This window comes from Ruditapes philippinarum, unplaced genomic scaffold (genome assembly GCF_026571515.1).
Source record: "Ruditapes philippinarum isolate M1 unplaced genomic scaffold, ASM2657151v2 ctg3090_1_1_1_1, whole genome shotgun sequence".
In the NCBI taxonomy this organism is placed as follows: domain Eukaryota; kingdom Metazoa; phylum Mollusca; class Bivalvia; order Venerida; family Veneridae; genus Ruditapes; species Ruditapes philippinarum.
In genome coordinates, this window is record NW_026861496.1 from 129,322 (window position 1) to 156,543 (window position 27,222).

The following is a 27,222-nucleotide window of genomic DNA, read 5'->3' on the forward strand; positions in this document are numbered from 1 at the left end:
AACTTAAACCAGTGCTATAAGCATCGGATAACGTTAAAATATGGCTGCCTTTGACCTAACCAGAGGAAAAAGCGAGTTTTTCGCTTTAAATCGTATGATTATACGGATGATGAAATTATTCAACGGTTCCGTTTCTCTCCCGAAGACATTGATTACATATCAAGGATTCTTGATCCGTTTTTACGTCGGGAAACACAGAGAAATAGAGCGCTGAGTGTGCAAACGCAGGTTCAAATAGCTTTTCGCTATTTTGCCAGCGGTAGTCAGCTGAGAGTTGTGGGTGATGCTCTAGGATTTGATATATCTACAGTTTCAAGGACAGTAAGAGATGTTTCAGATGCATTTTGCCGAATTGGCCCAGCATACATTTGCTGGCCAAGCGATAGTGAGGGGAGAGAAATTAGAGACGGCTTTTATGAATTGCTGGGTTTCCTGGTGTGATGGGTGCGATTGTTTGCACCCATGTCCGCATACAGGGATCTTCAGAGTATGAAGGGGTTCCATTCCGTCAATGTCCAAGCTGTGTGTGACCACAGAGGTATATTACTTCTTTTAGCTTGAAACCTTTTAAAATTGACGCCCTTCTATTCTTTTACAGATGTAAAATAAAAAAAGATATTATCATAGAACTACCGAAATTCATGTCATGGTTAGAGCATGGATAAAACCGAAACCAATTAGTCTTCTCAGTTTTAAGTGCATTTATTCTTACAATATCTATGTATTTTTCCTTTTAAATAACTGCATATAGTTAACTTTTTCAATATATATACTATATAGAATTTTAAAATTCATAAGAAATACAAATTCCATATATGATTTTTATAGTCATCTACAATATTATACAAGATGAAAACAAGAGGGCTATGAAAGCCCTGAATTCGCTAACCTTTATATATACCCCCGGGGGCCATTTTAACCCAGGGGCTTTTTATTTGAACAAAACTTTTGGTAGACACCCATTTGAAAGATGTTTCATGATAAATATCTAAGCTTTAGCTTTTAAGAAGATTTTTTAAAAAGTTTTTACTATACACACATGTAGGAAAAATTCAATGATCCCCCTTTCTGACAGGTGGAGCTAAAAATACATTCTCATACTCAACCTTAAAGGAGAATATCATGATTGCAGTAGTTTGACATGTTACTGCTTGCTATGTGAGACACCGGTTTGCTATGGAAAGTCAGTAGTTGCTTTGGAAATCATTTGTTTGCTAAAAGATGTCAATGGTTGCTATTAAAAGCCAATGGTTGATATGGAATGGAAGTCAATAGTTGCGAAGGAAAATCACTGGTTGCTATTCAAGTAACTGTTTTCTCTGCAAATGCAATGATTACTATGAAAATGTAATGGTTTTTATGGAAAAGTTAATGGTTTGCTTTGGGAAAATCAATGGTTTCTTTGTGAAGTCAATTGATGTCACAGAAAAGTCCACTTGTTGCTGAATTCTATGGTTTGCAATTGAAAGTCACTGCTTGCTATGTTGAGACACATGTTGCTTTGGGAATTCAAAGGTTGCTATGGAAGTCAAAAGTTGCTAGGGAAAATCACTGGTTGCTATGCAAGTCACTGTTTGCTCTGCTAAGTCAATGGTTGATATGGAAAGTTAATGGTTTTTTATGGAAAGACAATGATTGCTATGCGAAATCAACATTACATAACCGTGAGGTTTGATAATATGAAATACGACGAAAAAGGCCACATTTAAGATTTAAACCACACACAATAACGATGCAGAAACAACATTGTAACATTTTATATATTAGTATGGTCTCTGCCTTAATTTGCCGAGGTTTTGCAAAAAATTTACGAAAAACCGCCAACCCTTAAAGTCCTGGAAAGGTTTTTATAAAAACACATATGCCACACATTTTAATTTTTTGTCAAAAGCATTAGATTTTTAAAAGTATGCACAAAAGCATAGTTTAGGTACATGGGATATTTTTTTTTATTAAAATTTTGCCTAAATGTTTTCGCAGAAAAAAAATTTTTAAAAAAGGGTCATAAAATTTTAAAAAATGGAAAGTTTTAATACATTTATGTTTTCTGTTGAACCGGGCCCTTGGGGGAGCCCTTCTGTCAATAAATTTTGCCCGGGCCCAAAACCTTAAAACCCTTTCTCATGGAAAGAAAAATGTTTCTACAAAAAACATAAATGCATGAACCCCCCGGATATCTTAACCCCGGCCCATTTTGATGACAACCCAAGACAAAAACAAAAATCACCGGGAAAAAATTTTCAAAAAAAAACAACAAATAAACTTGCCCTAAGATTTACGCAAAAATTCCGGACAGTCATGTTTAAACGTACATTATGCCTTTACTATCCATTATTTTCATTTTGTTTTCAATTTTTCAAAAAATGACAAACATGTGTTTAAAATGTTTTAAAAAAATTGATTAAGGGAATGTAGTATTATGTCAACTTGTTTTCTGTCCGCCAAAACCAACAACAGTCAAACATTATCATATATCGATATGATGTCATCATAGTTTTACATAAATGAAATATAAATCAAAATAAATTAAACCTCTTGTTTTCCGAAGTCCTGTAATTTGACACGCATTGTAAAGTTTTCAATTGCATACTGTTTTTGAATCGCTCCCTTAAAGAGATTAGGATTAACAATTTTGATTTGAGGCGACCCCGCTATCGCTTACATTGTGTCACGTGATGTTTTAGCCGTTGGCAATGCAGACACCGTAAGCTGCATCAAGGCCTTACTAATAGTCTAAGACGTTTTCAGGAGGATTTCTACGGACAGATAAGTAAATGTTGATCATTACTTTTTTATTTCATTATTTAAATTTTTTATAATTTAAGTAGTAAACATTACACACTTAATGCACATTCCTGTTTCGATGCAGCTTTGGATTTTGTATAAACAGTAGTCATTTGGTTTATTTACAAAGTAAATCTTTTTTTTACTTTAAGTCAGATTCCATTAAATATTTTGTAATTTAGCTCAAAGAAACGTAATTGTTTGATTCTTTCTAAATTGATATTATAATTCAGAATTTAATTTCTAAATTGATATTATAATTCAGAATTTAAATGCATTTTACACAACTAATTATGATTTATATACATTGCATTTATATTTCGGTTCTGAAAACCAATCCATCGCAATGGGTAAATACTTTATCAATGTTAAACTGCACCTACTTAACCAGCGAATTTTTGTATAAAATTTATTAAAGAAAGACATTTTAAAATAAAATGAACATTAAAACACTGAAAAACATATTGCCCAGCCCATGTACAATGCTGAAATTATATCTCCTGTAACTTTTGTGGCCAGTGCTATTGATCCCTTTAACCTTACCTTCTCACAGAGACATATTGTTTCGCATCTGTAAAAATTGTTACAACATAATATGATAATTAATCAAAGGGCTGCAAGCTCTGTGGTATTTTCTGATCTCGTACTGTATATCTGTACGTATTTTCCTGTATAGGTTTATTTTTAATTACTATAATTCATCTTGCAAGGCACCAGAGTTTGATACATACGGAATTTTGCATAACTAGAGAGTTGCATCAAAAAATAATTTATGTTCATTTTTTATGACAGCCACACTTTATCCTTGCATATCTAACTACTTCTTTAACAAAGACACTTAAAAAAAGAATTAAAAAAAAGTTGCCTCGACTGGGATTTGAACTCTAGACCTCTCACAAACGAAACGAGCGCTTTATCCCTGCACCACGGAGAAGTTATACAGACATTGCTTGAATAAAATCAAGTGATTCTAAATTTAGAATTTCCATTGCATTTCGGGTTTGTAATCCTTATTAATTTTGAGGTATTTTGTTCAGGATAAACCTGTTGTTTAAAATTGAAGTAAATAATTTAGCGAAAATCTTCTCGCCAAAAACAGTCCGACATGTATAATCTATATATTCCACTACTCGGCAGTCAGATTTATTTGTGTATATTCGGTAATCGGACATCGCTAAAAATAGCATTTTTATTGATGAAAAATCATATCATCGGCCGCGTAATTTGTGATTGTGCATTTATTGACAATCTATAAAACCCAACGCTACTTTTAAACTTTGAATGCATTGTAATTTGTTGGATACTTGTAACAAAATAAAAATAATTTTTCTTTTAAATCGCTAGTTTTTAGCTTTTTTTTGAAAACTACTTGTTGTTAGGTTTGTCTTGAAACTTCTGTATCAGAGATTGAATGTCCGCTTTGTATTTACTGATCTCCGATCAGAAAATACAAAAATCTGCTTTTAAAATGAAACAATTCTATGTCAAATTGAAAATGTAAGTACTATAGTGTGAAGCAAGCTTGGATTGTGTTTTTAGAATTATACTTCTACATGTATATTGAATTGTCTACAAATAATTTATACATTAATGAGGCACTTTTAGCCTCAGCAATGAATACATTTTTCCTTTTTAGAAAACATATATCATTTAATATTGTTAATCATAACGATTTCGATAAAGAGCGTAAATTGCCTATCACCCAAAAGAAACCCTGACTGTGAAATATTATAATGTACAATGAACAAATTGGCACCTAAACTTCCATACAGTTAGAATTTCTACTGCGTTAATTCCACATACAATAAAATACTCTAATAACTATTCTTGATTTCCTTTCATTGTTTATTTGTTGATAATGTTTCTAAATTTCTAATCTAAAGTTAATACTTAAAGCTGCAATAAATTATTTTCATAAAAACAGAAAAAGCGACATTTCATCAATAAATTGGGTTTCATATTAACTCCAGATCTTATTTTGGTGTCCAGACAAAATGAGTTTTATAAGCAAAAGAAAATAAGTCGTGCAAACATGGCTATAAGTAGCAGTCTTAATTTAACGGAATATTTCCGCATTGTAAAGGATGTTTTCATACAAATTTAATCTTTTTCGTGCAATGACTACTTTTTTTCTGAACGCCAGGCCTAATGCATTGTGAAGCTAAAACGGTTGAGGTGTGTTTGCCCAAGAAAATCCCCTATTTGTTTTGTTTCAGATAGCAAATATAACACTGTGACATTGCGCATACATGTGCTGTTATAGTATTTATTTGCATGTTAAAATCCGTGTACGAACTTACGTGTTACCGTGGGGTTTTCCGTTTAAAATCATAAGTTATGAACAATATTTGATGACATTTACAACAAAACTGTTTAAAAGGTTAATAAAACAGTTGAATGCTTGGTTTTTAGGCTTACGGCAAAATAATTTTACATCTTAATGTAATGCAGCGTTAATTTAACAGTCAGTGTTTTTCTTTCTCACATATGTTTAACTAGTCACTGAATATTTTATTTCCCAAAATAACATGTTAACTCTCAAAACTCTAGTATCTTGACCCTTACTCTTGAATTCCCTTAGAAAATTATGTACTAGTCAGTATTTACAGTAAATACATATCTTTCTCCATTTTTGGAGGTTACCCTAGTGTTAAATGACAAACATAAGCCTTCTATATCTATGACGACAAGTGTTACTAAAATTAAACCGACTGATTCCTGGAATATTTATGATGGTAACCGATTATTGAGTTACCTAAAAACAGCTATTGCAGACCTCTTGTCCAGAATTTATGAAGATAACCTTTGTCAGGGTTAAGATACTAAAATCTCACAGACTGATACACAATCTAGCCCAACAGATTTATAATAATAAATAATGACAACAAATGAGGTCTCAATTCTCATACAAACTCAATCATTAAATCAAACCTTAACAGGTTAATAATGTAGACTGTTTTTCTTTGATTTACCTGTTTAGTGTTTTAAAAAAATGCTCTACCTTTTCAAATAGAGCCCATTTAGCCTCTCTCAACTTGGAAAGAAAACTCTTGCCACAACCAATCAATGGATTGATTTATGTTCGACAAAACGTATGAGACAGGGCTCCAGGCTGTTATCTCTCGCTAAATATTATCTTCTGCAATCAACCAGCTCATATTATGTTTAGCCCTTCCTCTGAAAATAAGGTATAAAAGTCCCAAAAGCATTATCAAAAAGATAGTATTAAAATAATATTATAGGGAGGCCCCTAAGATAATGTTGGTATCAGCAAACCATTTTGTACGTACATTTATTATAATCATGCTATAAGATAATGATGTGAATTTGTGTTGATATACCACTATCTGTTATATTAACCCACCTGAAAGACACCCAGTTGTTTTGTTTTCATTCTTTCATGTATCGAAAAAAAACATTTCTCTCTCACATCCCATCTCCCTTTGGGTAGAAACCATGTGCCCATCCATCTTCTAACTAATTATGCAACAACTGTTCTATAAATGCTGAAAAAACATGGAAAACATTAATTAAATATACATACAACTGTCTCCGGTATCATAAGGGTAGATTATCAAGCTTAGACAGCATTCGAAATGATAAAAATCGAAACAAAAAGAATAAAATGGTTCAAGATGGGAAAAGATCAGATTAGAATCTATATCAAATGCAATTTTAAGATTATCAGAGTAGTCCAAATTGTCTTGATTGGAAGAATACAAAATTAGTTAAAAACATAAGATATAAAACTTTGTAGAGAAGTAAAAGTAGTGTATAAGGTACCTTGATTAAGTAATAAAGTAGCTTAATTACACTCTGTTTTGATGCGCTTTCTGTATTCATGTTACATGCCGAAATATGAATATTTTGTTTAGAAATGCATTAATAGGTATTGCAAAATACGTTTTGTTTATATGCAGTTAACATTATTTGATTTAATTATGATTTCTACAATTCATAAAACATGCCAACTCTTTTGAAATAAGTCAAATTTAACATTAAAAAACCCCTATATTTTCGTGATTTCGGTCACAGTACGCTACCGTAGAAAAAGAAAAATTACAGAACTTTTGCATTTACATTTTTTGAAATACACAGTAAAAATTGATGGTTATTTCTGTGTCAATTAACATAACTGTACAAAAGAAAACAAAGTATGACAGTGAGTAAAAGATAAACACTTTTTTAATGATTACTTTATTCAAAATTGTGTTTAAAATCGCGAAATTATATGACACATTTTGTCATCTGCATAATCGATTAGTTAGTGGTCAATGCTATTATCTACAACCTTAAAATTTATACAGCTGCATATAAAAGCGCCTTAAATTACCCACCTTTGCTTTTGTAATGCGGGAATTGAAGTTACTTCAGGATACGGTTGTTCAAAACATTGGTTCGTGTTAACCAGTGGTTAAATTCATTATCCGCTGGTTAAATTTTGTCCGTTGGATAAATTCTGTCGCTCAAAACTTCTCTAACGGATTAAATGCGTTATCCAGTTGTTAACTTTAACCAGTACTAACGCGCTTAACCAGTGGTTAAATATGGCTGCCTTTGACCTTCTGTACAATGTTAACCAGAGGAAAAAGCGAGTTTTTCGCTTTAAATCGTATGATTGTACGGACGATGAAATTATTCAACGGTTCCGTTTCTCTCCCGAAGGCATTGATTACATATCAAGGATTTTTGATCCGTTTTTACGTCGGGAGACACAGAGAAATAGAGCACGGAGTGTTCAAACGCAGGTTCAAATAGCTTTACGCTATTTTGCCAGCGGTAGTCAGCTGAGAGTTATGGGTGATGCTCTAGGATTTGATGTATCTACAGTTTCAAGGACAGTAAGAGATGTCTCAGATGCATTTTACCGAATTGGTCCAGCATATTTTTGCTGCAAGCGATAGTGAGTGAAGAGAAATTATAAATGTCTTTTATTGAATTGCTGGGTTTCCTGGTGTGATGGGTGCGATTGATTGCACCCATGTCCGCATACAGGGACCTTCAGAGTATGAGAACAACTATATTAACAGGAAGGGGTTCCCTTCCATTAATGTCCAAGCTGTGTGTGACCACAGAGATATATTACTTTTTTAGCTTGAAACCTTTTAAAATTGACGCCTTTCTATTCTTTTACTGATGTAATATTAAATAAGATATTATCATAGAACTACCGAAATTCATGTCATGGTTAGAGCATTGATAAAACCGTAACCAATCAGTTTCTCAGTTTTAAGTTGCATTTATTCTTTCAATATCTATGTATTTTCCTTTTAAATAACTGCATATAATTAACTTGTTCAATATATATACTATATAGAATTTTAAAATTCATAAAAATACAAATTCCATATGATTTAATAGTCATCTACAGTATTATACAAGATGAAAACAAGAGGGCCATTATGGCCCCGAATTCGCTAACCCGGGGCGGGGCCAATTTAATCCAGGGGCTTTTTTATTTGAACAAACTTGGTAGACACCCATTTGAAGATGTTCCATGAAAAATATCTAAGCTCAAGCTTTAAGAAGATTTTTTAAGTTTTTACCATACACATGTAGGGAAAAACAATGACCTCCCCCCTTCTGACAAGAGAGCTAAAAATTCATTCTCATACTCTATGGTAAAAGAGAAAATCATGATTGCAGTAGTTTTACATGTTACTGCTTGCTATGTGAGACACCGGTTGCTATGGAAAGTCAGTAGTTGCTTTGGAAATCATTTGTTGCTAAAGATGTCAATGGTTGCTATTAAAAGCCAATGGTTGATATGGAATGGAAGTCAATAGTTGCGAAGGAAAATCACTGGTTGCTATGCAAGTAACTGTTTTCTCTGCAAATGCAATGATTACTATGAAAATGTAATGGTTTTTATGGAAAGTTAATGGTTGCTTTGGGAAATCAATGGTTTCTTTGTGAAGTCACTTGATGTCACAGAAAGTCACTTGTTGCTGAATTCTATGGTTGCAATTGAAAGTCACTGCTTGCTATGTTGAGACACATGTTGCTTTGGGAATTCAAAGGTTGCTATGGAAGTCAAAAGTTGCTAGGGAAAATCACTGGTTGCTATGCAAGTCACTGTTTGCTCTGCTAAGTCAATGGTTGATAAGAAAAGTTAATGTTTTTTTATGGAAAGTCAATGATTGCTATGCGAAATCAACATTACATAAAAAGTGAGGCTTGATAATAAATTATGAAATACGACGAAAAAGGCCACATTTAAGATTTAAACCACACACAATAACGATGAAGAAACAACATTGTAACATTTTATATATTAGTATGGTCTCTGCCTTAATTTGCCGAGGTTTTGCACGAAATTTACGAGCCGCCACCGTTACGTCAGGAAAGTTTGATAACAAACACATATGCTTCACACATTTTATTTATGTCATAGCATTAGATTTAAATGTATGCACATGTATAGTTTAAGTACATGTATATGTTTTATTAATTATGCCTACATGTGTCGCAGAAAAGCTTTAACAGGTTCATATTTAATATGGAACATTTTTAATACATTTATGTGTTTCTGTTGAACTGGGCCTTGTGAGTCATTCTGCCTGTCCCAAAACCTTATCCTTGCTCATGGAATGAAAATGTTTCTACAAAATAACATAAGTGCATGAACCTCAACGAGATCTACAACCCCGCCTATTTTGATGACACTAAGACAAAGGTCAAGATCACCGTAAAAACTTACAAAAAATCAACAACAAATATCTGTGCCATAAGCATTTACGCAAAAATTCCGGACAGTCATGTTTAAACGTACATTATGCCTTTACTATCCATTATTTTCATTTTTTTTCTTCAAAAAATGACAAACATGTGTTTAAAATGTTTGAAAAAAAATTGATTAAGGGCATGTAGTATTATGTCATTAAAGTAGCAAACTGTAAACAAAGTAGTATTTAGACTTCCATACAAAATACATATTGTATTCACTATTATTATAATAATTGTTCCAAATGACAACAGAGCAAAAGAAGCAAAAGATAGTTCATCTGTATGACAAATGAGTATTTTTTGGACATTGTAACAAGATACAAAAAATAAGAAGATTTTGTGAAATAAAAGTGATAGCATATTTGAGGCATAATGGGCCATTGAAAGATTTAAGATATATGTATACAAAAGGGAGAGCAAGCCAAGGGGAGTAAAACTTGGTCTTTACCTAACAGTGTTGTAGAAAGATGTAGACAATGGCAACCAAACACATCTAAAATCCCTAATTTGGGACATTTGTGGAAGTTATCGTTATGTTTAGAGCTCTACCATATGGAAATATATATGTTATGTTAGTAATCAAAATACCCGGTTTATATGTTTAAACATACTATGTTTGTAATTTTTTAATATACTAGCTAGTGCACGTATAAAACACACTTTTTATAAATGTTCCTGAGATTTAAACTTTTAGTGAAAACCACATGTCGGGACCTCAGTTAACTTCGTAACATAAATGATTTAAATGTTTCAGGTAGTATTTTACAAAGCTATTACAAAGCGACACATTCAATAGTATTACATTCCAGGATCCATTGTGTCTGTTGAATACATTATTTATTTTGATCGACTGCCGTCTTTCAATGTTGTTTGGTTACAGTCGGTTGATATAATTGTTTGCGCATGCTCAATACAGTCGACTATCGTTATCTCGACATCGCTTTTCTCGATATTTCGTTATCTCGATAAAATTTTGAAAGTCCCGATTTTCTTCCTTCTTTATCTATATTGGAAATATGTGTTTATCTCGATATTTTTATTTCGATATTTTCAGTATCTCGATGTAAAATTTCAGCCCCAATAGATATTTTCACACTATCATCCTTTGTTTATCTCGACTTATGGTTTTCTTTAGTCTGTTCCCTTCAGACGTGTGAAAAACACAAACTAGACGATAATTGCTCAATGGCGTGTGTCATAATGATGACAATGTTTTTTAACAAGTTTTGCTGTTTTTATACAAGTTAATCTATTTAGCGTGTTGATTGACTTATGTCCAAAATGAGTGATTTTTTACGTTCTTTATAAAATATTCGAACACTGTATTAATTCATTATGACTTTAAAAATGTAAATGAAAAGTGAAAGTATAGAAATGCTATCGTTGCATATTGTTTTGCAATATCACCACCAAATCAATCAGCGGTCGAACAATCTCTGAGAAATCACCGATAAATAACCCGGGAGGATATCCGGATCAACCACGCTGAAAACAATGTTTTCACTATATTGGTGTATTACTGAGTAAACCTCACTATGTGTTTTTATCACAGACACCCGTATTTCCGCTGGTAAACATCAGCTAATGTTACTGTGTTAAATATTGGCTTGGCCTATGAAAATAAGACTTGGGGATATCATAGTTTATTTGACATAAGGTTTGCACATGTCTTTTGTAAAAATCGGTTTCTGCCTTATTCAAACCCTAATATGTTTATCTCGACATTTCGTTATCTCGATATTTTTTAGACGGTCCCTATGACTTCGAGATAACGAGAGTCGACTGTATATAGATTTTCACAAGTCCTTACAGTTGATTATATATTTTAAATGTTTAGGATGAATATCATGTGAAAATATATTATCTACTGAGTATTATTTACTAAATCGCATGATGCTGGACTCTTAGATGTGCCTGATTTCATATACTTGGAATGTTAGGTAGGGTTTTCAATTTTTGTTTCTGTTGTCGACGTACTATAATTTCCAGACGTAAGTAAAATGCTTAAATATACAAAATATACATGTAAACATATTGCACAAATATAATTAAATACTACAGTTCAGACCCCTTGTAAACAATACTCGAAATAGCTCTCGGATTTTCATTGATTTTTTTTCTAAATTTCAAATTCACATTAAATAATGTTTGATGGAAATGATTGTATTTTTTCATTGAATATCTGTTTGAAATAATAATGATAAAAACATGACATTAATGATAAAATTTCATATATTTTTTAAAACAAACTACAACATTTTAATTTTTTGTAAGACATCATAATTATTACAATTATTATCATCATCGTTATAACCATCTTCATCATCATCATCATCATCTTCTTCTTCATCATCATTATCATCATCATCATCATCATCATCATCATTATCATCATCAATGTTGGATATCACTGACATTTTCATTGTATCTGGTATATGATTTAAAACAAATGTTTACGTTTATTTGTAAAATTGTTGTCATCATTTTTTTATTCTTTTCATTGATTTATATGTATTTGAAAAATTTGGACAATTTCAAACGATTGACAATGTCACTTCATTGATTTCTGTTGATAAAGTGAATACCTGATAATTTAGCTTTATCATTCAGACATTCACCCCAGCTTTATCAGATACTTCATCAATTTCACATTTAATTGAAATGAAGAGAACAGAAAATTCTTTACGGTTTTTAAAAAATTTAAAAAATGGAGGAATTTGGGCGATTTTAAAATGATTAGTCCTTTTTACAATATATAAAAATGTCGGATATTTTTACCATGAAAAAAAATTATTGCTAAAACTTAGAGCAGTTAAAAAAAATTTTTATTTAAACCCAAAAGTACCAAACAAGTGTGGAAAAAATTTTATAAACTAAGGGTTCGGAGACTTCAACATATATTTTTGTGTACCTTAAATAAGGCAAGAAGGATTAGTTTAAGGTATAAAAAGAGGGGGAATCAAGGGTTTTCTTTAAAAAATGGGAGGGCCTTAGGGCGAGAAATTTTTTTTTGAGAAAATCCCAAAATTCCCCATTATTTATATCCCCAACTAAATATTTTTCTTACAAATGTTTTATCCCAAACAAAAAGTTTTTTTTGAATGAAAAATAAATAAAATAAAAACGAGTAATTTTTTTTCTTAAAAAGGAATTTAAACTGTACCAAAAAAATTGAAAATTCAAGGAAATTTTAAAGGGTTTTTTTTTGTGGAAAAAATTATTGAGATTAAACCATGCGAAAAAACGAAAAAACGGAATATTTTTTTGCGTTTTAAAGTTTTTTATCAAAAATTTAAACAATCATTATTTGCAATTTTTATTGGGAAGGTTTATTAAATAAGTTGAATTTTTAAAAATGGTCTCACCATCATACTATTGCAGCTTAGAGAATTTATTCATGCTATCCGTTTCACCGTCTATGAAAAATATAAATAATTCTATTCTAATCTAATTAATATACCCAATATGATTAAAATCAACATTATATCTATAAGTACACCGAATGAATGCAAGGCAATACTACATGTATAATATATTGGCACAATTACAAATCGGTCTACACATACTATCAGTATTTAGAATGTTTTGACACCAAAAAACCTCTAAGAAACTGTACTTGTCATACAAGTAAAAAAATATCCTATTGATCCCAACATAATAATGACACTAAAAAATTGAAACAAACAAAAAAACAATGGCGCCAAGTTACTGGTATTCTATTTTTGCCTCGCTTTAAGGTTAACTATTGTGATCAATCATCGTCCGTTTTCCAGCGTCTTACCGTCCGTATAAACTTCTTTAAATAAAATATCCTGAACTCTTTGCTCAAAAATATCAAGACTAGGTATGACTCTTATACAATTCTATTTCTAAGTTTTAAGATAAAAAATGTGCTGAACTTTTATTGGCATGGCAACCCAAAGAACAGAAAAATGCTATGCCACCGCATTAATACAACACTAAACAGTAGGAACGGAAAACGATTTCTTTTTTGTTTTTCATGGAATTGTAATTGGCATAAATACAGCATTAAAAAGTAGGAACATAATTTTTTTCTTTATATAATCAAACTTTCTGATAATGCAGTTGTGTCTAGTCAATTAAGGGGTCAATGTCATATTTAAGAATTTCAAATGAAAGACTCTATGCAGATATGTTTTACAAAGGCCATAGTATAATTATTGGTTTTTAAATAAAAGTATTCTTACAAATTTGGTTTTATTGCATTATAAAGCTGTAATTAACTTTGAAATACCATTGCAGTTATTTTCTTAAATATCATATTTACAATTTAGCATTATCTATTTCCGAAAACATAAAATTATTTGTCATGTTAAAACATTATTATTCATAGTGTGAATCATAATGTCCTTATAATGTGCTCAGATCACTTTATAAATATCTCTGCAAAGCAAACATCACTCTTGCTAGAGGTCATTACCTCAAATTATTTCACAAGATTCTCTGAAAAGAGATAATGACCTTTAGCCTAACTCCTGGACCATCTATTGATTATTTTGTTTTAATTTAATAACATGTACACATGTATTTATCTATAAAGAAAACATTCCAATATGACAGTTTCCCTTTCATAATTAAACAAATGAGCTGGACTATTTTATACCAAGGGGAATGATTTGAAGAAAAGCCATGACCTCCTGGGGCAGGGCCAATCTTGACTACAAAGCTATAATTTTAACAATGTTAATAGAGGTTAACTAGTGAATGGTGAATGCTAAACATCTAGGATCCGGTTGTTTAATGCTTTGGTTAGTGTTAACCAGTGGTTAAAATCATTATCCCCTGGTTAAAGTTTGTCTGTTGGATAAATTCTGTTGCTCAAAACTTATCCAACTGATAAAATGCGTTATCCAGTGGTTAACTGTAACCAGTTCTATGATCACCGGATAATGCCTTTAACAAGTGGTTAGCCATTATCGTCAAAACAATAAAAATCATGAAAATTTGTTTAAAACAGATTTATCTTAAAAATATATGTTTATTTTTTTTTATAAATTTGAATATTTCATATGAAATGCATAGGATTATATTGAAACATTTCTGAAAAAGTGCTTTTAGAACCCTTTTTCAATATAAATTTATTGTTGTTGTAGTTCAGAAATTTCAGTAAAACAGTCATAACTTTCTTATTCTTTAACAAAACATACAAATGTCAGTACTCATTTTCTTAGTTAGACGATTACCCATCTTATGGAATTAATTTCAATTCAAAGTTTGAAAAAAGTTGTTTTTGAAATTTTTCTTATATGTGTCTGAGAACCTTTGAAATGTAAAAAAGTGACTATATTCCAATTGCCATAGAATGGTGAGTGTAACAGCAAATACATGCATACTGGTAAAGGTAAAAAAATAATCTCAATGTCTGCGACACGATTTTTTTAAATGGATAATATCTTGCATGCTAAACTTCATGGATGTGTTCAAAGGATTATCATGCTTATAATGTCAAGGCCAGATTTTAAGCAATCATTTGATAAGCCATTGATGAAATGCCCCAACACGTGAGAAGTGAAACATTACAAACAAACAATTGTCTTAACAATATCACTTCACTTGTCAATAAGTTGCATGCTTTTTGAGGCTAATGTTGGCATGGGAACCGATGTGACGGAATGTGCCGGGTGTAAATCGAACTGAAATTTAATTTACAAATACATATACTACAAACTGCATGGGGAACGAGAATGTTACGAAAGCAAAGTCAGAGGAGTATGTAATTTAGCGGTTTAATTGACAGAAGTCGAAAGGGAAAGATTAAGATTCCAATTAAGAATTATACACTGCATTGAAAATGCAAGTAAATCAAGTTTATTGTGCAATCTGATTGCAGGTAATACTGACGAAAAACTGGTCCAAAGATAAGTGTCCAACATGCTGTAGGGCATTGCACAATCTGACTAGATCTACTTATTTCTTACATGTAGATCTGATTCCAACTGTATTTGTTTCGCCTTCATTGTGATTCAGATGTCCTGAGAAAACTATTTTAACCATGCTGTCCTTTACAGATAGACATAAGACGAAGTATCAAAATACTGTTGTCCCTTGAAGTAAAGCAGATTGTTGATTTTTGATAGAAAAAAATGTTTGAAGTGATTTGAAACAAATAAACTGGAATCATAGACAAAATTTTTAATGTGTAAGATTGTTTTTGCCAGTTTATCTGCCGGCCATGTTTGTTCTCGAAATCGTGAAAACTGCCTTGTCAGAATCGGTTTTCCAGCGGTTAAAATTAGAATCGTTTTAAATTGTGAAAGCTGGTCGATGATTGGCTGTTTGAAAGGTCGCGAGAAGGTGACAACCTATTGGTGGTCATCAGATCCTAATTAGTAGCATTATTTAGGAGCGAAAATATTTTAAAGATACGTCGGTTGTATAGTGAAATAGACAATATAATGATTCCAATGATGTCTACAGGCATGCAAGTTAAAAAAAAGACTTTATATGTACATCTTGATATAGTTCTTTTAACGATGAAAATATTCTGAAACATATTTCATTTAGAAAATTAACAAACATGTAACATTTTACATCACAATATGTAGCTAGGAAAACGTGGATAAAACTTATGTAAATTTCTTCCCATGATGCCATGTGGGAACATATTAGAAATTACAATGTTTTTTAAAAACATATTATGCATTATTAAATTCTTTAGAAATGTCAAACATGTGTTTAATAATGATTTTAGAGCATGATAGTTGTTAAACAACTGAATAAAGTATCGCTGAATGTGTAGTAATGTGTCGTAATTGTACCAATTGAAACAAAGTAGTATTTTGACTTTCATACAAAATGCTATTTCTCTATAATTTAACCGATTGCTAACAAAACAAATTGAGCAAAGATGGTTCATCTGTATGACAAATGAATAGTTTTAGGAGACTTAACAGACGGTAGGATTTTGCAGTACAACACCAATTAAAACTAAGATGTACAAGCAAATCTCAATGTGTGACGGCTACTTTTTCTTGAATTCATGCAACTTAAGACAAGATTTACAGGATAGGACATGTTCTATCTCTTAATACTTTTTGTATAGACCTCCCACGATGACAGATGACATATTTCCCAATTATCCCCTGATAATGTGTTTAATGAATGAAATTCCAGAACAATTAGGGCTTAAATGTAAACAAAGTAGAAATAGGGGATAAAAATGATGTTGAAAAACTCTTCAGGCGACCCAAAAGTTGTGGTATGTTCAAATCCCAAATCATTCAGAAACTGATTATGTCACGGTATTGAACTGTTCACTAATCGACGGGGGGAGAGGTGTTAATTGTAAGCGGCCGGATAGCTCAGTCAGTAGAGCCGCAGAACGGTATTCCCTGGGTCCCAGTTTCGAGTCTCGGTCAGGTTGCACATTGATCTCCCCCTGTTACGCAGTCAGTAGAGTAGCAGTACGGTATTCCCAGGGTCCCAGGTTTGAGTCTTGGTCAGGCTGCACATTAATCTCCCCCTGTTACTTAGTCAGTAGAGTAGAGTACTGTACTCCGAGGGTCTCAGGTTTGAGTCTCGGCCAGACTGCACATTAATCTCCCCCTGTTACAATCATAGACTTTTTTTATTTTAAAAAAAAATGGAGGAGTTTCAATCATTACTCAGGGAGAAAAAAAAAATAGTGTGTGAAGTATGTAAGGGATCAGTTGGGAGGTTTTTTTAGGGAAACCTGATGATTCCTACAATGATGAATTACGGTCTAAATGCAAGTGTTGCATTGCTTTTGAAAATTGTACATCATATCTCTAATTAGTGTTGTACAACTTAATCCTACCGTCTGTTGAGGCCTTACCAAGATACCAAAAATTTCAAGGATTTTTTATGATACAAAAATGATAGCATTTCTTATTATGTGAGTGGGCCGTAAAAATATTTGACTCAAAAAACAAAAAAAAACACATATTATTCAACTTTTAAATAGTGCATTGATAACCAATTTTATTAAACTTGGATGTGGAGAAAATTTATATGGCAGAAACAGAGCATAATCTTTTACATTCTGCATATTGTTGCAGGAGTTAATCAACCTTTAAATTAGAAGATGGCATGTGTTTATTATCTAATCTATTCAAGCTATCGCATTTCATGAGGTAATCAGTAAATATAGTCAGGTTTAAGTTATATTTTTAGGCAAATACTTTGAAAACTTTCGAGTGAGCCTTTACGTCAACGCTAATGTTAAATAACATTGTCACAATGAAATTTGTGCATGTAAAGCGCATTACTCTTTGCTTAGATATGCATTTTCTGGTCATAAATTTTTTAATTGTTATAGCGTTCTGTTGACTATGAAAATCAAAATGAGGCTATCCGGAGTACAATTTGATTTGGAGTTTTTAGACTCATAAATAAAACTGGAGTCCAGATTGAGTTTAAAAAATGATTTGATATGGCTTTATTGGATTCGGAAACAATAAAAACTGCTATTTAACTCTATAAAAAAAACCTCGATGATGTAAATTTGACATAGTTTACTAAAGCTTGATTGAAAAATATTGCAAGCTTTGCTTAATTGAATATATTCAATGATGGCAGTGGTAAATTCAAGTTCTTGACCCTAACACCAACTCAAGCACAATTCAAAATAAAACATAGTGATTGTATTTATAACCTTCTTACGTTCTAAAATGTGTTCATACAAAACAGTGGATACTTTCAATGTTACACGTCCGTGTAATGCCATTAAAAGTTGTGTTTGGCCTCCAATCAAAATAAAAGCCTACATGCTCTTAACAAAGGACGGATTTGAGAGATGATCAGGAATAATGAGCGCATGAATTACATAACATCATGATAATGAGGAGAGCATGCTGTTATGGCATGTTACAAAATGATCTATGATAAGATAGTAATTGATAAAAAATCACTTAATTCAGATATCATTATCACTTGTATAAATTCATGATCATCTAAGATCCTTTCTTCTTTCGGATAAGGATGTAAACAGGTAAGTTCTTTTTCTGATAATATTTTGTTAAATTGATACAAATGTTTATTAATATCAAAATAAGCAATATAATACATCAAAGTGAAATTAATTTAAACGCAAATACGCTATTTGCATTTTTTATTAAAAATTATTTTAAAGCTATTTTTTATATCTTTGTAATGATGACATAAATATTTAAAACAGTTAATCAAAGTTGAAATGCTATTATTTGAATAAAGGTATACTAGTATAACATGCAAAAAAGCACTTGTATTTTTTATCAGAAGGATAAATGTAAGTCGGCTATAATCCTCTGAAAATCAAACCATTTGGCAATTGCCGTTTCAGTCCTGTACTCAGATCACCTTAGTTATAGCTAGCACATTTAACTGAAACAGAAATGCGTTTAAATTGCTCAACACATACAATTAATTGAAATACGTGTGTATCCTAGGATATACTAAATTGACATCGTATTAAAGTCTTCTTAAACTACATGCTTTACGTTTATAAATTAATTCTAAAAGAAAAGAAGTAGGTAATCACATAGTTGTCAAGTGTCTTAATTATAAAATATTCTTTTTGTATCCTGGTTATTTTTTTAAAAATCTAGATTTATTAATCAATTAATCAATTAAGTGCATACTTATCAATAATGTTTTATTAACATAATGGAATGCATAAAGTAACATATAAAATCGAACATTCGTTCTGAATTAAATAAAGTTTGTGTGGCAGAAATACATTCAAATCTTATTTTCCCTACAAGTAATGAAGAATATTGTGCTGTAGATCATTCTATGAAAAACAAAACTTACACACTTGTGCCAAGAAAACTTTTGCATGTCCTGTGTTTTTCATTTTGTATTCATGTTTGTTCGCCATGTTCGACGGATAAAAAACATATGCATAAAGTATCACTATGCCCATCCGGCGGTTAATTGTTTGTTTAAAGGTAAAAATCTATAAAAATTAAAACTTTGCTGTAAGTGCTTTCAATTTTTATAATTTACATTGCACGAACAATAAATATATCACGTGGCCAAAGGAATTTTCTATAAATATTCATCGGAATTCACATGCAACGTTCTATTATCAAAAAGGGAGGGACATTTTTTTATATTTTACGCAGATTTATATTTAATCCTGAACATTTGCCATTATTAAATATTGGTCAATCGCCATTATAACAGTGCACCATTTGAAACATATACCCAATTCAGCTCGACCTGACAATAAAAATGAACTTAATATCACTATGATCAACGCTCAACAGTCAAATCGTTACAGTGTTTTTTGTCACACTTAACAGATAACTGGACATCAAACCTATCTCTACAACTTCCGTCATAATAACCTTCATGTCACCCTTTGTTTTTTCGACCAGCCGTGCTAATTCTATACGCCGTATGCTTATCTCTTTACCCATATCCGTCTCTGGATCTGTTTTCAATGAATATTATGAACGCAAGCAAAATCCTTAACTCCAGACACCACTAGCCATATTCTCTAAACACCGCAAATGTTTTGGCAACATTTAGAAATCAAAGATTGTCTGCACCAGCATTGTAGTGTTCTTGTATTATATGGATTTGATGAAATATTGTAAACTTCTTATATAAAGAGAATATCAGTTTGAAACTAAATGTTGATGTTGCATCTATGTAGTTATTTGGCTATGCCATTTTTAAGAACACATATGATAATTTTATTTATACTCATTTTGAAAAGTGGAAGGCAAGTGCCTGATCAGATATGTATGCGAACTAATACAAAAGGAAATTTGTACATCTATATGATATCAAAGGCATTGAATTCACAAACGTTTGTGAAATTCAGCTATCAAGTCAAGCGTAAAATACATAAGCTCAAAATATGCCGAATATTACATTTAGTGACAAACTAGTATGTTTATTATAAAAGTAGCCGATGCAATGTTCCATGCCAATGTCAAAGAAATTGGATATATATGTAAACGACGTACTTTAAATCGTGTCTTCAACTGGTTAAGTGAGACATCTTAAAAATGTAGAAACTTGTTAGTACAACGTCTGTTTGTATTTTTATTTCAGATGTAGTATTTTATGCTGATGCTGAAATAACTACAGAAATATGCTGTATATCCCAGTAACTGTTTTGGTATTTGCTTTAATGACAGCTTGTGTTTCCGGTATATCTATTGATAAGGGAAAGTACGAAGATGTGAATATCGTTATCCAAGACACTGTTGTAGAGAATGACACACTTTTAAAAAGGATCCAGGTTTGTGATAAAAGCAAGCATGTCAATATATATATAACAAGTTGAATATGTTTGTAATAATCGTTTTGATCGAGATCAGATCATGATGTTATAAATTCGGTTCTTATTTTGGGCTTATTTTATTATATCATAATTATACATAATCAAAAAAGATTATAAACTTAGTTTGCAACTTGTGAAAATGTTCCGACACTTTTTCTTCTTGTTTCTGTTGACGATAATTAAAAAATAAAGCTACATATTATTCAATGAATTACAAGTATCTGTTTGAATAAAGTATTGATATGGTAAAATTTGGTATCTTTATACGTAGGTTAAATTATTTGTTCAGATTCTTGAATCAAAATAATTGCATTCTAAAACTGATATATTATTCCAGTATTTTAAGAATAGATGTTTAGGCTAAAACTGTGTACTAATCTCTGACTGAAAATCACAACTAAGTGTTTTCATCTTATATTCAAATGTGTATGAAATGTATGTATGCTTTGTCAATTTTAAAACATATGAGGGGCAAGTTTTTCCTAATAATATACTTTTATCCTAATTACTCCATTATATATTCTGATCATGGTATCGACATTTTATAAAAACTATTTTTGTATTCAGGATGTATTTACAAGTGCGTCACAGATGCTTTTCGAAGCTACCAGACACCATGTCTACTTTGGTCAAATAAACATCATATTACCCAAGTCTTGGACTGCGAAACCAGAATATACCGCAATGAAGGCACGTTCTGAGTTGGAGTCATACATAACAGTAGAAGCGGGAAAAATGATATCTCCGCATACAAAGCGTAGAGAAAAGAAGTGCGGACACGCGGGGCGATACATGTATCTCCATGCTGATTTCCTACTGGAAGAAGGGAGAACTAAGTGGGGACATCACGGTAAAGAAGGATACTGATTATTTTTTATTTTCAAATAAAGATTCTACCAAAATATTTTATCAAAAGATTTCAAAATGTTTTTTGTAATAATTTGATTGATTATGAATGCGAATTTATTGTAGTTTTTAGAAAAGGCAAATTTGTAATTTTGTATCCTTTACTTTTAATGTCCGGAGCAGAAAACGTTTTGGTTCATGAGTGGGGACACTTAAGATGGGGATTATTTGATGAATATCCATTAGAGAAGAATAAAAGATTTTATTTGGAAGATGGTGTGTGGCATCCTACCAGGTAAAATACCGTTTTCAAATCCTACACAAATGTACTTTACTATAAAGGAGGACGTAAGTTGTCATAACGAGACAAAATACAAAATTGAAAGGTTAGCTTAATGTTAATAATGTGACATCTTTAACGTTAAAGACTATATAGATGTACAGTATAGAACATGTCAAGTTTAGAACTTGAAAAACAACTGTCTGAGATTTTTATTGAGAGGAAACTTTTTTTAAAAGATTACTTTTTAAAGCTTCGTATCTGATAAAAGACAAAACTATCTGACAAAATATACATGTACATGTATATATTAAAATTAAAACCTGTAAAAAATGGAAAATAAAAGTTTTCACAATTTCAGGTTTCAGATACAATTTTTAATACTTAATGGGACACGTATTACATTAAGTGAAAAGTAATTTTTAGGTGCAGTAAAAAAGTAAAAGGAATTGTTGGAATGGGTCAACAATGTTCAGCGTCAACCTCCTGTACAGTTACTGACACAACTGAAGTGATGAATAAAGACTGTCAATTCTGTCCCCATGAAACCCAATCACAGTCCAATTTAAGTTCAATAATGGCATACAACTGGGTAGACGGGGTATGTGGCATCACTTTATACTTCCGAAGATTATTAACCTTGAAAACTGCAAGCATTGCTCTTTGGTCTATTAAATATCTTAATTTGTTACTCTCCTTCTTGATAAACTTGATAAATAATCGGGGTTTTTTTTCGTGTGAAAACATCTGCGGATCTGACTTGTTATATTTGAATACATTTTTGGCAGCCTATATAAATGCAATAGATAAATATTATCTCAAACTTTGATAAACTGTATAAAATCACGTGTTCATGTTATTATTTTTAGTAAAGAAAAATATCAAAAGATATTTGTCTGCATTTGACTGCATGTTCTTCTTGTTATCATTTGGGGTCATGCTGTGTTAAACGGTCATAAAACAAGATGTTTTATAAGTTTATATTTATTTTAACAGATAACAATGTTTTGTGATAAAGAAGATGATGAAACTATCCCCATACATCAGAAACATAACAGTAAAGCTCCAAACCAACAAAATGACAAATGTCAAGGCCGTAGTGCATGGGAAGTAATGAGGGACCATATTGACTTCCAATCAGGTTCAATAGCACTTATCTGTTACATCAATATAACGTAAAGACTGTTCTTTACAGTTAGCAAGGGATCCGTACTCTCAAGGCCTGAAATGCCGGATGAACCCTCATTAACCATAGAATAAACACACATTATAATAACAAAAAAATGAGATATCACATTTGAACAGTTAATAGATAGATCTATTTGTAATTCAAACAGGATGTCTGGGATATCACCCCAAAATTTCCTTTAGAACTTTGATATATTCTCGTTCGAGGACATCGTTTCAAATAATGTAAACTCTAAAACTCAAAAGGTTTTCAACTTTGAGATATATAGCAAATTGCAATATATTCACGATCAGATCTAAATAAAAATTAGTTCACCTTTGAGTTGCTATGTTATACTCGATAGGGGCATCATTTCCAGTATTTTACCTCTAAAAATGAAGATTGATAAAATGTTATTAATTGTGTGTAGTCTTTTTCAAAAATTGTATTTGACATCTAAGAAATAGCTTTAAAATGAGCAAGTTATCTTTAAGATTGATAAAGTGTTTAAGTTATGTATGAATGACTTACTAGTAATATCTGTTCGTTACAAAATAATCAACGGATAGATCATCTTGTTTTTTTTTACTTGTTTTTTTTTTCTTGTTTTTTTTTTTAGCATAATAAGATGTTATGGATATTTTAGTTATGCCAATTAAGACTTGAAACTCTTATGATTTTCCGAAGAATCAGAATAAATACAGTACATTTTTGAATATTTATGAAGAATAATATTCTAATTTTAAATCACGATTGTCTTATCAAACCGGCTTTTATTTTTCAGAACCCCTGCCAGCAGTCACTGATACAACCCCTGTGTTCAACATTGTCCGTGAAACTGATGGCTACCGTGTGTTTGTATTAGACATTTCTGGTAGTATGGATGTATGAATCTTCTTTATTTATCGATTCATTTGCTTATTAAATATTACAAGCATACATAAGTTCATTAACTTCATCATCATATTTGGCACGCCTCTCATTTGAAACATCACCCTTGATTATATAAAAACTCTCGTGAATAATATTTATTACATGCTTTTCGGTGGTTTATAGAAATATATCAGTGATATAAAACTGGTAATTTCACTGTTTTGAATTTAAGCCCCTTGCGTTGTTTCAGTGAAATACCAGCGTGCACAGTACTGGTACCAACTTAATGACGTGTCGTAAATGACGTCATGTTGTATTATTATATAGCGCGCTTTTCATTCAGTATTAGGTTTAATGTCTTTTTAAAAAGTTTATTTGCATATAATAAAAAGAAAATTTGTTTAGTTTAGTGTAAGATCGAAATATATTTCACCTTGTGAACACCAAAAATTCATATTTCACTTGTGGCTGCGCCACTCGTGAAATATACCTTTTGGTGCTCGCTCGGTGAAATATATTCCGATCTTACACTGAACTAAACAAATATCCTCTATATCATAATGTTATTAAAAGATAAAGCATCTCACTCAAATATGAGTAATATTGAGGTTCAAGATTGAATATTCCGGAGAATACAGCTTAAGTTAGTTTAATAAATTTTGCTAACTGGTTAGTGTTTTATTTTGCCAGACTAATGAAAGAATAGATAAGCTATACCAAGCCAGTAAGTATGTGATCCAAAAGAAAATTCCAGACAATAGTTGGTTAGGTATAATTTGGTTCAACGACCAAGCTAACGTCAAAATGAAGTTAACCCATGTTGTGTCACAAGAAGTTCGAGACCATCTGGTCTCTTCATTACCTAAAATGGCCAATGGAGGGACATGCATCGGGTGTGGAATAGAAAAAGCGTTAGAGGTAAAGCATTCGTTGTTTCATGTACAATGTATACATTTGAACATATTTGAAGGTCATTTGATGGGTAAGCGTTCTATCTTTCATTGAAGGGGATGCCCGTCTGTTCAATAATTTGTAAAAAGAAAACAATTACCACACAATTTCCAATGACAATTGTGACTGGGAATTGTTGCCTTGCTTGCGGATCGAACCTAGGCTCCTACTGATTACTGATCCGATAATTTTCCTATAGATAATTGATATGAATTAATTTCAGTCCTTCATGAAAATAACGAATATTTCATTCCATCATGAGATAATCGATTATTTGTTTTTATGAAACGAGAACAAATAAATAAAATGTATTTTAAAATAGCGCCAGCAACCATAAATTAAATTACTAGATCCTGAATCGTTTATTTTATATATACATGTACATATTTTTATAATTAAAGTGTATGTTATTGATATCTTTTTGATATTTACGAAATAATTCTATTACTTCAATTAGAACCATTATATTTTTTCTCTCAGATTTTCAGGTTGGTTTCCACGGATTTAAGTGGAAGTGAAATCATAGTAATTTCAGATGGTAATGACAACGGTGGAAGCCTTGACTCTGCTGTCGAACACGCTATAAATGAGAAATGTGTCATACACACCATTTCTATTTCCCAAGCAGCAGATGAAAGAATGATATCCATGGCAACAAGAACAGGAGGAATTCATATTTCTTACCTTGAAACTGAGACAATTAATTTTGCGTCCGTCTTTATGGGGGTTGTTTCCAAGGGGGTTACACAAGCAGCTATGGAATCAACCACGGTTCGTTGTTTAACTGATATATATTTGTTTATTCAGATGTAATGTGTTTTGTGTTTTGTCTAGATATATTTCTATATATTATTAATAGACTTAAATGGATATCAAAATAGTAAGCAAATAGGCATGTTCTCATTTAAAAGATAAATGAAAAAAAGTTCCAATATGTGATTACAACAGACACTTGTAACTGACTGAAAGCTGAGAATTCTTGTTCTCACTCTTAACAACAAACATGATCAAATGTCATGTTATTTTATAAAAGCCCTCTGTAAAATTATAATAAATCATTTTGTAATGTCTATTCATTTCAACTGATTTCCTAACTCTTCATTCAAAAACAACAAGCTGCTGACGCTGCTCGATTAAAATGAACTTGAATATTAAATATATATCTTTTTCCAAATAGCTTATATCGGAGACGGTTGACACTCTTGGTCCATCACCGTATACATTCACTTTTGATGTAGATAACAGTGTTGGAAAGAACACTACCGTTAGTGTGCTAAACAAGGTGTCAGGGTCAATAAATATTAATGTTGAAAGTCCGAATGGAACCTTATATTCACAACAAGCCAATGGGGACAGTCTTGTATTATGTATTCCTGGGATAGCAGAGGTAAGCCTTAAATATCTGACCACCAGATGTACGATATTAAATTTAAAAGTTTAGAAAAAGGTTTAATTATAATTAGTTATTTTGCTTTTCTTCATTGATAAAGTGTTTTTTTTCTCTGAGTATCAATCCACAGAATAATATATAATTATAACTGTCGTAATAGTTTGTTTACGTTTTTTATGTTTTGCCTTACGTATAATGTTTAGGACAGAATTTCAGTTAAGTGCATGAATAATGTTTAAATTGCACACGAATGTGTTCAACTCATTTTAACATGTGATTGCTTTCATTGCTATGAAATGCTTTACAGCCCGGACGATACAATGCAACAATCGAAGCAGAATCCACTTTTGAGCACATTGTTACCTCGGAACCAACTGGACCTGAGGTAGTACGAGTTGATTCATGGATCAGTCCAGTTAATTTTGACTTTGTCTCTGGCAATCTACCTGTTGTGGGAGCTGATGTATCGAAAGGGAGATCTGCTGTTTTAAATGCAAATGTGACGGCGATTATAGGTACAGGAGTTTCTGTGCCATTATTTGATAATGGACTTGGTAAGAACTTTGTTAACGCTTGCATACGTGCGTATTTCAAAATGCTTAGAGTTCGACATATTCATTGTGCAAGAATGGAAAAACTGTTTGATATATATGATGTATGTTGAATATAATCATGATATGTCTTATGATAATCTGTCTCTCACTTCTGATAGGGAAATCATGTGGGATTAGTAGTCAGCCACTTGCGAATATACTGGTAAGTTATCCAGGTAAGCCGGCGCAAAACAATCAAATAAAACAGACGCTAAAATTGTTTTTGTCCTTATTACTGTCGATAACCACTGAAAATTAAGAGGAGGTGTAATTAAGTTGTGGATTGTTATATTTATTCCTACTAAACAAATTGTAATAGAATATTTGCAAACTAACCTTTTATTATCGTATTTG

At 31.6% G+C, this 27,222-nt stretch overlaps 1 protein-coding gene across 1 annotated transcript; it reads left to right on the forward strand.

The window, feature by feature from the left end:
- Nucleotides 1–2,628: 2,628 nt before the first annotated feature.
- LOC132715852 (calcium-activated chloride channel regulator 4-like) lies at nt 2,629–26,829 on the forward strand (the record flags this gene model as incomplete). Its single annotated transcript, XM_060698940.1, is given in 11 exon segments — nt 2,629–2,770; nt 20,536–20,725; nt 21,335–21,617; nt 21,797–21,908; nt 22,320–22,494; nt 22,890–23,034; nt 23,846–23,946; nt 24,625–24,852; nt 25,366–25,656; nt 26,063–26,272; nt 26,583–26,829. Coding segments are annotated over 10 exon segments (1,942 nt in total), but the record flags the coding sequence as incomplete, so codon positions are not given.
- Between the last annotated feature and the right edge of the window lie 393 nt (nt 26,830–27,222).